This window comes from Leucoraja erinacea, chromosome 1 (genome assembly GCF_028641065.1).
Source record: "Leucoraja erinacea ecotype New England chromosome 1, Leri_hhj_1, whole genome shotgun sequence".
NCBI classification, from domain to species: domain Eukaryota; kingdom Metazoa; phylum Chordata; class Chondrichthyes; order Rajiformes; family Rajidae; genus Leucoraja; species Leucoraja erinaceus.
In genome coordinates this window covers 9,507,053-9,520,026 of record NC_073377.1, presented here as the reverse complement: position 1 = coordinate 9,520,026, position 12,974 = coordinate 9,507,053, and the positions used below count along the sequence as shown (strand labels likewise).

Below are 12,974 nucleotides of genomic sequence, written 5' to 3'. Positions count from 1 at the left end.
CCTCTCGCAAGGGACTGAACTTCATTCCTCACCACAGAGCTACCCCACCCTCTCTGCCCACCGGTCTGTCTTTTCGATAGGACATATACCCTTGAATATTCAGTTCCCAGCCCTAGTCCTCTTGCAGCCGTGTCTCTGTAATTCCCACAACATCATACGTGCCAATTTCTAACTGAGCCTCAAGCTCATCCACTTTATTTCTTATACATCGCGCATTCATATACAACACTTTGACTTTGGTATTCACTTCACCTCTCACAATAGTCACTATTGGCTCTGACCCTACTCTCTTATCCCTTTTCAAACATTCCTTTCCATTAATTCGGGAGTCTTTTGTAACGATTCCTGTACTCACTTCCCCTTTAACTCCATCTTTATACTCCCAATATGTCAATCCATCCCCCCCAATATTTAGTTTAAATCCACAAGTGTAGCCCTAGCAAACCTGCCTGCCAGAAGAAGGGTTTCGGCCCGAAACGTTGTCTATTTCCTTCGCTCCATAGATGCTGCTGCACCCGCTGAGTTTCTCCAACATTTTTGTGTATCTGCCTGCCAGAACGTTGGCCCCCCTCCAGTTAAGGTGTACCCTGTCCCTTTTGTACAGGTCACCCCTATCCCAGGAGATCCCAGTGGTCTGTAAAGCCAAATCCTTCACCAGCCACATATTCAGATCCCCTAACTCCCTGTTCCTGCCCTCACTAGTACGAGGTACTGGAAGCAATCCAGTGATAACCAACCTAGAAGTCCTGCTTTTCTTAGTATTAAAACCTTGAGTTCAACTATTTTGCACCATTCCACATCATTTATTTTATTTTTATTTTTTTTATTAGAAGTACAATAAGTTACAGTAATACACACCACATATATCTTATTACATTTGTTGTACCCCTTCATTTTTTGAGCTTTAAGAAAGATAGAAATAAAAGAAGTAAAGAAAGTGAGAAATAGTCGTGATAGTGCAAGAAAGTGTTGGGAAGAGAAAGCCCATTAGAAAGAGAGTTAGAGAAGAAAGTTAAGAAATAGACCCTAGAAAAGAAAGAAAGAGAAATTATCGCTCTATTATAAAAAAAACTCTGCAAAAAGGGATATACCAACCATATTTTTCATCCCCCGTTACCAGATCCTGGCACCATTTATTTTTTAAATTACTATTGCACCGTATGCTTGTAGTAAGTCCATAAATGCAGACCACATCTTTTGGACGTGGTCTGCTTTGCCTGCGAGGAGGAGTCTTGTATCTTTCAGGTGTAATATTTCGAACATGTTTGAAATCCACATTTTTATTGTTGGTATAGGAGCGTTTTCCAGAATTTGAGTAAAAGCTTTTTTCCCCCGTTATTAAATAAATTCTTTTGAAACACGTTTAGTTCGGGGCTACCTTCCATTATTCCAAAGATAATCCATTCTGCTTTTGGTATCAGTTTTATTTTAAATAATTTTGTGACGATTTCAAATATTTAGTTCCAGAGTTTTTGGATTTTTATACAAAAAACAAAAGAATGCGCTATGGTAGCTTCTTGAAACTGACATTTATCACAAATGGGTGAAGACTTTAGGGAAAAGTTTATTTATTTTGGTTTTTGAATAGTATAGTCTGTGTAATGTTTTGAATTGAATTAGAGTGTGTCTTACGTTGATCGAGCATTTATGCACGTATAGTGTTTATCCCAGCTCTCTTTTGAAATTTTTATAGTTAGTTCTTGTTCCCAGTCTCTTCTAATACCGTCAGTTGTAGGTATTTCTATATTTAAAATAGTGTTTATATAAGTATGATATTAAGTTTGCTGATTCGGCCTTTGTCTTCATTGCTTCATCCAGTAAGTCTGGAGGCATGTTATGATAGTCTTTTGTGTATTTTTTCAGATAGTCACATATTTGAAAATATTTAAAATATTGATTATTTCTCAAATTATATTTCAGTTATAATTGTTGAAATGATAGTAATTTTCCAAATTCATACAAGTCTCCGAGCGTTTTGATTCCTATTCTTTCCCATTGTGTAAATGATTTATTTATAGTAGAGGGTTTAAACGACGGATTATTGACTATTGGCGATAAATGATATAGATTTCTTAATTTTAGATTCTGTTTTATTTGTTTCCGTTCTAATTGTGCTATATATAATTGGATTTTTATTGTAATTTTTGTTATTCAGATTCATTGGTGAGAGGAGAGTCGCTCCTATATTGCACGGAGAGCAGTCCTCTCTCTCCATTACAATCCAGTCCACCTGCTGGGCAGAGTTGTCCAGCAGGTGAATCATATTTTTAATATTTACTGCCCAATTATAGTACATAAAGTTAGGGAGTGCTAGACCACCCAGCTCTTTGGGTTTGTTCAGATGTGTTCTTTGTATTCTGTGGGATTTATAGTCCCATATAAAATTTGTAATGTCTGAGTCCAGTTTTTTGAAAAACTTTTTTGGAAGGTATATAGGGATTGATTGAAATAGATATAGGATTTGTGGTAGAAAGATCATTTTTATAGCATTTATTCAACCTATTAAAGACATCGGGAGCGTTTTCCAGAATTTGATTAGAGTATTTAGTTTCTTAAGTAAGGGACTATAATTGGCATTAAACATAGCTTGATAATTTCTAGTAATTTCAATTCCCAAATATTTAAATTTCCATATCATTTAACGAGGCAACTAAACTTTGGTGGATACTGGACCACACAATACAGCTTCTGAAGTATTGAAGATCTATGTTCCAAAAGTAGCTGCATCTCTAGCTAAGCTCTTCTTGTGCAGTTTCAACACTTGCAGCTACAAACTGATGGAGAAAATAGCTCATGTATGTCTTGCTCACAAATAGCAATATATTGTTGACTGCACAACATTCAATTATTTTCACAACTCTTCAGGAAATGAAGTAGTCCATATCCACATGCTGCATGTCTAATACAACGCTTCAGACATTGATTGTTGAGGAGACACTTCAGACATTGATTGTTGAGGAGTAGGTGTCAGAAAATGCTAGGCAATGACTATCTCCAAAAAGAGGGATTGGATTGGATTCAATTTTATTGTCATTGCACTTTTCAGTGCAACGGAATGGTTTAGCCTGCAGTCATAACATAGAATAATAACAAAACAAACACTCAACACAGTTTAAAGTCCTAAAGTCATTGTCTCTTCCCTCCTTGCTCTCCCTCTGCGCCGAGGCAATCCAAGCCTCCGATGTTGCGACCCCGCCGGGTGATGGTGTGAAAGTCTCGCAGCTGAATACGAGCTCCGCATACGGGCCGGTTCAAACTCCGCGGCCCGGGGCAGTCGAAGCTTCCGCCCTCCTGTCTAGCGGACGTAGCTGTAGTTGCGGGAGCTCCGGAAAAACAGGTCACCAACCTGTGAGCTCCCGACGATGTCGTCCACTGGCCCACAGCCGAGCCTCCGAGGCTCCAAAGTCGGGTCGGAAGTTGGGTCGCACCACAACCACAGCCCCAAAGTCGGCCAGCCTTGCGTTGGTAAGTCCTGGCTCTGCCTCCAGAGCCTCGAGGTCGGTCACAGTTGGAGGCCGCCAGCTCCGCGATAGGCCTCAGCGCAGACGGACACGAAGGATACGGCAAGAAAGGTCACATCACCCCCGAAGGAAGAGTCAAAAAACATGTTACATACACAACTAAATAAACTGTAAAAACTGGACAAAAGAAAACAAAAAAAGAAAAGACAAACGGACTGCAGGCGAGCCACAGCTGCAAGGCAGCGCCGCCACTTCCGGATCTTTCATCGGATTCATACCTCCGTTTTGCTATTCAATGATATTTCCATCACTGCGTCCCCCACATTTGCTAACTGGCAGTTACCATCGACCAGAAACTCAATGCCCAATCAAATAAATTGTGGCAATAAAACCAGGAACTTTTAAACAGAACTATAAATAAATTCCTTAAAATGAATGAAAGCTCAAACCTTATTTTTTTCACCTTTCACCATGTACAAGTCCACGTCAATTTTCACATAATCTTGGTGCAGAAGTTTAATCAGAGTCCGTAGGCCAATCAAACAAAACACAATCAATGCAGTCAACCTATGAAAATATAAGCTATTGATAAGACCACATCTAGTGTACAGGATATATTATTGCTACCTTTATTTAAAGGAAGCTTGTTAATGCAATAGAAGCAGTTCAAAACAGAAACAGTAATTTACTTGTTACCACATGGCAGGCCATTCAGCCCATCCTGTCCATGCTGGCTCCCAACAAAGAAATCTTACCAGTCATAGAAACATAGAAAATAGGTGCAGGAGTAGGCCATTCGGCCGTTCGAGCCTGCACCGCCATTCGATATGATCATGGCTGATCATCCAACTCAGTATCCCATCCCTGCCTTCTCTCCATACCCCCTAATCCCTTTAGCCACAAGGGCCACATCTAACACCCTCTTAAATATAGCCAATGAACTGGCCTCAACTACCTTCTGTGGCAGAGAATTCCACAGATTCGCCACTCTCAGTCTTTCTCTATTCTTTACCTGTGACTTGAATTCTCATTCACACGACCTCGTCTTTTTTTAAATGCGACATTCCTACATCAAGTATAATTTACAGCAGCCAATTAATTTACCAGCTGATCTCAAAGTCAGAGTCAGAGGAAGGACTTGTAAACTTTATAAGTGAAGCCCTCAAAGTCAGGGGCCATGGAACTAAGGCAGCAGCAGTAAGCACTGAACTATCATGTCACTCAATTCCCCAGAGTTTAAGAGTACAAAATCACACTAACTTACAAAATGCATGAACGTTTCTTGATATAGGAAGACATTTCTTCACCCAGGTACTGATGAATCTTTGGGATTCTCTACTCTGGTGCATTATGGAAGACCAGTCAATGAGCTCATTCAAAGAGACACCACAGATTCTGGATATTAAAGGAATCAAGGCACTTGGGAAGATTGCAGAAAAATGGAATTGAAATAGAAGCTCCGCTTAATCGTGATGAATGGTGGAAATGATTTAATCTTGTTTAAAAAATTTTATATTCTCATGATCAGAAAAGATTTGTATGGAATGGCCCGATTATATTGAGGAAAGGTTGAAAAGGTAGGATTGTATCCTCTGGAGTTTAGAAGAGTAGGTGGAAACTTGCATGGAGTCTTGACATGGTGTATGTACACAAGATGTTTCTCTAGATTGTAGAACCAACTAGTGAAAGATCTGAATAAGAGTGCCGACCGAAAACGTCACCCATTCCTTCTCTCCAGAGATGTTGTCTGTCCCACTGAGTTACTCCAGCTGTTTGCATCTAAAGAGAATCTCTAAAGTCTAAAATTTAAATTTGACATTGTTTGAAAAAGTGAAGTCGTTTAGTGGATGTGGAGAAAATTTCCAAAGTTTAACACAGGAGGTCGATTTAGAGCACATGAAATTGGGGGTATTGCCCTAGCATGGCTACTGGAGGGAAAGCAAAGAGTGGGAATAAACAAATAAGATGATTTGAAGGATGGTATTGATACATTACTGGCTTGTGTTACTGAGATAATGAAAACTTTGTTTTGTGTGCTATACAATACACAATACCATACACAAATATAATCAAGCCATACATAAGTGCAACAGGTAGTGCATCGAGAAAAACAGATTGCAGAACATAATCCTACAACATTATAGATACAGTGTATAGATACAGAGGAAGTATAAATAGAGAGTGCAATGGACTAAATCCTTAGCTTGTCAGAGGTTCATTCAGTAGTCAGTTCACTGTTCAGTAGTCTAACTCAGTGAAGGAGTTTCTGAAGCTACTAAAATGGATACTTGGGTTTCAGCTTTTCACAATCTATGACAGGGCCAATGGAATAAAATGTTATATTTCCAAGCTTACTGATAGAATCACCAGAACTAGATAGAATCACGATTAGAGGTAGTAAAAGAGACTTTGAGGGTATATGGACACGATGAGTGAGCGTGCGAGATCTTGGCAGATAGACTACAGCGTTGAAACAATTGTGAAGTTTTGCACATAACAGAAAATCAAGAGGCTTTGTTAAATGCTGAGATATTAGGTAGATCTAATGTTCAAAGGAACTTAAATGTGCTTGTACATAAATCACTGAAAGCCATGTTCAAATGAAGCCAAAGATTAAGAGGAGAAATAATGGCTTAGCCTTTAATACAAAAGTATTTTAATACAGGTTTGAGGAAGTCTTATCATATAGTATAGGGTCTTGGGATATTATGTATTGTTTTGGTTTCCTTACCTAAGAAAGGATGTTCTTGCCATTGTAGTATCAGTAGTCAGGTTCCACGGATGGCAGATTTGCTGTTTGAGGAGGCATTGAGTAGACTGGGACAGTATTCTTCAGTTTAGAAGAATGAGAAGAGATCTCATTGAAATATACAAAATTCTTAATGGGCTTGACAGCCGAGATGCAGGGAAGACGTTGCCCTGGAAGGAGTCTAGGACCAGAGGACACAGTTTCAGAATAAAGAGTAGGCCATTTGGGTCTGAGATGAGAACATTTCTTCTCTCAATGGGTAATGAATGAATTTACTACCTCAGGCGGCTGCAAAGGCTCAGTCATCATGTTCATTCAAAACACATTAAAAGGAATGGACTTGGGGGGTAATGATAGAAAATAACACCAAGGTAGAAGGTCAGCCATGATCTTAATGATTGACCCAAAAGTCAGATGACCCATTGCTGTTATTTTGCATGTTCTTTTTATTCAGGTGGAGAGAGTTCTTCAGATAACAGCTCTGATAATATCATAAATTAGATGGGGATTCTCACACACCTATCATCGTAGCTATGTGTTTTATTTCACCTATTTCATCTGCTACGGGCTCACAACATATTCTGAAAACAATTTATCCTATACCCTCAAATTATTTGAGAATTCCATTTATTATCTATATTATTATATAGATTTATTAACAATATAAAGCAGGATAGTAAAAGCATCTTTCGGTGTGTGAAGAAGAAAAAAATAGTTAAGCAAAGTTGGACCCTTGAAGACCGAAAAAGGTGAATTTATTATGGGGAACAAGGAAATGGCAGATGAGTTGAACAGGTACTTTGAATCTGTCTTCACTAAGGAGACACAAACTATCTTCCTGATATAGTAGTGGCCAGAGGATCTGAAGGAAATCCACATTAGGCAGGAAATGGTGTTGGATAGACTGATGGGACTGAAGGCTGATGAATCCCCAGGGCCTGATGGTCTGCATCACAGGGTACTTAAGGAAGTGGCTCTAGAAATCGTGGATGCATTGATGATAATTTTCCAATGTTCTATAGACTCAGGATCAGTTCCTGTGGATTGGAGGGTAGTTAATGTTATCCCACTTTTTAAGAAAGGCGGGAGAGAGAAAACAAGGAATTATAGACCAGTTAGCCTGACATCGGTGGTGGAAAAGAGGCTGGAGTCAATTATAAAAGATGAGATAGCCGAACATTTGGATAGCAGTAACAGGATCAGTCAGAGTCAGCATGGATTTACGAAGAGGAAATCATGCTTGACTAATCTTCTGGAATTTTTTGAAGATGTAACTAGGAAAATGGACAAGGGAGAGCCAGTGGATGTAGTGTATCTGGACTTTCAGAAAGCATTTGATAAGGCCCCACATAGGAGATTTGTGGGCAAAATTAGGGCACACGGTATTGGGGGGTAGAGTGCTGCCATGGATAGAGAAGTGGTTGGCAGACAGGAAACAAAGAGTAGGGATTAACGGGTCCCTTTCAGAATGGCAGGCAGTGACTAGTGGGGTACTGCAAGGCTCGGTGCTGGGACCGCAGCTATTTACAATATACATCAATGATTTGGATGAAGGGATTCAAAGTAACATTAGCAAATTTGCAGATGCCACAAAGCTGGGTGGCAGTGTGAACTGTGAGGAGGATGTTATGAGAATGCAGGGTGACTTGGACAGGTTGGGGCAGTGGGCAGATGCATGGCAGATGAAGTTTAATGCGGATAAATGTGAGGTTATCCACTTTGGTAGCAAAAACAGGAAGGCAGACTACTATCTAAATGGCATCAAGTTGGGAAAAGGGGAAGTACAACAGGATCTGGGGGTCCTTGTTCATCAGTCTATGAAAGTAAGCATGCAGGTACAGAGGCAGTGGAGAAAGCAAATGGCATGATGGCCTTCATAACAAGAGGAATCGAATATAGGAGCAAAGAGGTCCTTCTGCAGTTGCACAGGGCCAGTGAGACCACATCTGAAGTATTCTGTGCAGTTTTGGTCCCCTACTTTGAGGAAGGACATTCTTGCTATTGAGGGAGTGTAGCGTAGGTTTACAAGGTTAATTCCTGGGATGGCGGGACTATCATATGCTGAGAGAATGGAGCAGCTGGGCTTGTACACTCTGGAGTTAGGAAGGATGAGAGGGTATCTCATTGAAACAAATAAGATTGTTATGGGTTTGGACACACTAGAGGCTGGAAACATTTCCGATGTTGGGGGAGTCCAGAACCAGGGGATACAGTTTAAGAATAAGGAGTAAGCCATTTAGAACAGAGACGAGGAAACACTTTTTTTCTCACAGAGAGTGGTGATTCTGTGGAATTCTCTGCCTCAGAGGGCGGTGGAGGCAGGTTCTCTGGATGCTTTCGAGAGTGTGATCGGGCTCTTAAAAATAGTGGAGTCGGGGGATATGGGGAGAAGGCAGGAACAGGGTACTGATTGGGGATGATCAGCCATGATCACATTGAATGGCTCGAAGGGCCGAATGGCCTACTCCTGCACCTATTGTCTATTGTCTATTGTCCAATCGGTAATTAAATATAGGCAACTGGCAATTAATTAAAAGTAAACTCAATAAATAATTGCATCTTCCTTTTATAAAGCTGTACAAAAACAAAATCTTACTTACAACAATACTTTGTGTAATAGGTGTTAAGTTTAATGCCAAATATTAAATCTTACTTTAAAGGTCCTTTGAAGATAAATCTAGCTTTCCTCATTTTTCATGTCACCACCAGTTATGGAATCGGCAACACATCAGTAGTCCGGAAAGATTTTAAATAACCACAGCTGCAATGCAAACAACATGATTAATTAGGAAAGTGTTTTATTTTCTACAACTTGCACAGCATAAAACATTTCAAGATCTGGATTAAAATTCCAACATCCTTAATCTAAAGACAAAAATCAACTGCCAAGAGCTAGACATTAGTAAAGTTAGGACATTCTAAAAAGTGAATTTTTCACACAGAGTGGTGACTCTCTGGAATTCTCTGCCGCAGAAGGTAGTTGAGGCCAGTTCGTTGGCTATATTTAAGAGGGAGTTAGATGTGGCCCTTGTGGCTAATGGGATCAGGGGTTATGGAGAGAAGGCAGGTACAGGATACTAAGTTGGATGATCAGCCATGATCATATTGAATGGCGGTGCAGGCTCGAAGGGCCGAATGGCCTACTCCTGCACCTATTTTGTATGTTTCTATGTTACAGAGGGCATGTTTATTTCAAGAATGAATGGAAAGCCAGCTCTCAACACTGTACTCCTTAGGCTGCACTCTTGTTCCATTAGGTTTTGTGCCAAATCAGATTTCACATATTTTGTGCCAGCCTGTTTCTGCATGCGTCTTCCATGCTTCATCTGGACCAATAGACAATAGACAACAGGTGCAGTAGGCCATTCAGCCCTTCGAGCCAGCACCGTCATTCAATGTGATCATGGCTGATCATCCACAATCAGTACCCTGTTCCTGACTTCTCCCCATATGACTCCACTATCTTTAAGAGCCCTATCTCACTCTCCCTTGAAAGTGTCTAGAGAACCGGCCTCCACAGCCCTCTGAGGCAGAAAATTCCACACTCACAACTCTGTGTGAAAAAGTGTTTTCTCATCTCCGTTCTAAATGGATTACCCCTTATTCTTAAACTGTGGCCCCTGGTTCTGGACTTCCCCAACATCGGGAACACGTTTCCTGCCTCTAGCGTGTCCAAACCGTTAATAATCTTACATGTTTCAATAAGATTCAATCTCATTTAAACTCCAGAGTATACAAGACCATGTTCTTTTTCCATAAGAAAAACAACGGAAATGAAATCCATTGCAAAAGTTCAAATGTTTTGAAGACCTAGAGAAAAGTTACATATTTTGTGGACTACGTTGTAAATCCCCAACTGTACTTGGAAACAGGTTCAAGGAATTTTAAGATGAATAACCTTTAATAATCCTTTACAGGAAATTACAGTGCCACAACAGCTTCAAGACAGACATAACACCACACATTTCAACAGATATCTTCAATACATAATAAGTTAAATTATTAGGTAGTACATGTAAATATTACACTAAAAAACAGAATTGAGGTTATGACCTTCCAGAATTTTTATTAGTCAAGTCAAGATTGTGTTATTGTCATATGCCCCAGACACGACAATGAAACTCGTACTTGCAGCAGGACAACAGAATATGCAAACACAATACACTATAAACAATATAAAGCGAGGAAAAAAAAATTCAGTGTGCGTGTATATTTATAAAAAATATGTGGAAAAGGTTATTGGACAAAATAGGTAGGTGAAAGGTGGAGCGCGAGTACGGACGGTTGGTTTAAACTGCACGTATTTTAATGCAAGGGGCCTGACGGCTAAGGCAGATGAGCTTAGGGCATGGATAGGTACGAGCGACTGGGATGTTGTAGCCATGACTGAAACTTGGTTAAGAGGGTGGCAAGACTGGCAGCTGAATATTCCGGGGTACAGGAGCTTCAGGAGAGACAGGGGTGAGGGGAAAAAGAGGAGGGAGGGTTGCATTGTTGGTTAAGGAGGTTGTCACGGCTGTGATCAGAGGTGACATTATGGACGGTTCGTCTAGTGAGACTATATGGGTAGATCTGAGGAACAAGAAAGGGTTGTTGGGGGTGTCCTACAGACCCCCGAATAGTCAACGGGATATAGAAGAACAAATGTGCCAGGAGATTGCAGACAGCTGCAGGTCAAATAAGGTTGTTGTAGTTGGGGATTTTAACTTTCCCAATATGGACAGGGAAAATCATAGTGTAAAGGGTTTAAATGGGATGCAATTCCTCAAAAGTGTTCAGGAGAGTTTTCTTAAGCAGTATGTGGAGGCCCCCACATGTGAGAGAGCAACGTTGGCTCTAGTATAGGGAAATTGGGATGTGCAAGTTAATGAAGTGTTCGTGGAGGAGCCTGTTAGGACCAGTGACCACAGTTCAATTAAGTTCAATAGTCAATAGTCAATTTAATTGTCATTTGGACCCCTTGAGGTCCAAACGAAATGCCGTTTCTGCAGCCATACATTACAAACAAATAGACCCCAGACACAACATAATTTACATTTTACATAAACATCCATCACATTGCCGTGATGGAAGGCCAAAAAAAACTTATCTGCATTTAAAGCCACGCCGGGTGGTGCGAGGTCGCACACCGGGTCTTAATGTTGGAGCCCCCGGCGTGCGCTCGCAGAGTCCCGCGGCCATTCCAAGCCGCGCGGGGCAGTGATGTTAGGCCCCGCTCCAGGAGCTCTTCAACCCCGCAACTCGGGCGGGAGAAGTCGCCGTTGTAAGAGCCCTGAAAAGCGGTCTCCCTCCAGGGACCCGCGGGCTCCTGGTGCCGCCGTCCGCAGACCCGCAGTTGCAGCCTCCGAATCAGCAGCAGCAGCAGCAGCAGCAGCAGCAGCAGCAGCAGCAGCGGCGCTCCACCACCGCTCCGGACTCGGCCAGCTCCGCGACGGTGAGGTGAGTCGGCACCAGAGTCCCCGGCTTCTTTTGTTGGAGGCCGCTCCTCATTGCAGCCCCAACGACAACGGAGACCCGACAAGAAAAGGTCGGGTCTCCAGTGCAGGGAGAGATTTAAAAGTTACCCCCTCCCTCCCACCCCACCCCAACAAAAAATAACAAAAACTACATATAAACATAGACAAAAAATAATAAAAACGCGGACGGGCTGCAGAGGCCGCTGCTGACGAGAGTCGCGCCGCCTACCGGAAGAGAAGTTTAAGATAGTTATGGATAGGGACAGAGAGGGTCCACGTGTTAAAATGCTCAGCTGGGGTAAGACTAACTTTGAGGGTATGTCTTTTGTATGAAGGTAGACAAATCTCCAGGGCCTAATCAGATATATCCGAGGACATTGCGGGAAACTAAAGAGGAAATTGCGGGAGTCCTAGTTGAAATTTATGAGTCGTCCTTAAATACACGAGCGGTGCCGGAAGACTGGAGGGTGGCAAATGTTGTGCCTCTTTTCAAGGGCTGCAGGGAAAATGCTGGGAACTATAGGCCGGTGAGCTTAACATCTGTAGTTGGTAAGTTACTCGAGGATACAGGCATTTGGATGGGCAAGGGCTGATTAGGGATAGTCAGCATGGTTTTATACTTGTACTAAAATTGTGTCTCACAAATTTAATTGATTTTTTTGAAGACGTGTCCAAAAAGGTCGATGAGGGCAGAGCTGTAGATGTTGTGTACATGGACTTCAGTACGGCATTCGACAAGGTCCCGCATGGCAGACTGCTCTGGAAGGTTAGATCGCATGGGATCCAAGGAGAGATAGCTGAATGGATAGCAAATTGGCTCCATGGAAGGAAGCAGAGGGTGATGGTGGAAGGTTGCATCTCGGACTGAAGGCTTGCGAGTAATGGTGTGCTTCTGGGTTCGGTGCTGGGCCCATTACTGTTTGTCATCTAGATCAATGATTTGGATGAGAACATACAGGGCAAGATTAGCAAGTTTGTTGATGACTCAAAAGTTAGTGGTTTTGCAGATAGTGAAGTTGGTTGTGAAAGATTGCAGCAGGATCTGGATCGATTGGACAGGTGGGCGGAGGAATGGTTGATGGAATTTAATACAAAGAAGTGCGAGGTGTTGGGTTTCGGGACGTCGAACAAGGGCAGGACCTACACTGTAAACGGTAGGGCTCTGGATAGTGTTGTAGAGCAGAGTGTTCCAGGGGTACAGGTGCCTGGTTCCTTGAAGGTCGAGTCACAGGTAGATAAGATGGTCAAAAAGGCTTTTGGCACTTTGGCCTTCATCATTCAGAGTATTGAGCATAGAAGTTGGGAGGT

At 41.8% G+C, this 12,974-nt stretch overlaps 1 protein-coding gene across 4 annotated transcripts in view; it reads right to left on the bottom strand.

The window, feature by feature from the left end:
* Window positions 1–12,974, bottom strand: part of st3gal5 (ST3 beta-galactoside alpha-2,3-sialyltransferase 5) — a 92,240-nt gene that overhangs the window by 57,666 nt on the left and 21,600 nt on the right. For 3 of the 4 annotated variants that reach the window (XM_055650553.1, XM_055650390.1, XM_055650636.1), the window contains exons 2-3: window positions 8,864–8,971; window positions 3,911–4,028 (exon numbers count right to left, since the gene is read on the bottom strand). In XM_055650553.1, coding sequence (XP_055506528.1) covers window positions 3,911–4,028; window positions 8,864–8,901 — 156 coding nt within the window. In that variant the 5' untranslated portion in view covers window positions 8,902–8,971. Of the gene's footprint in view, window positions 1–3,910; window positions 4,029–6,192; window positions 6,392–8,863; window positions 8,972–12,974 lie in introns of all 4 variants that reach the window. The other variant, XM_055650473.1, reaches the window with a different exon arrangement.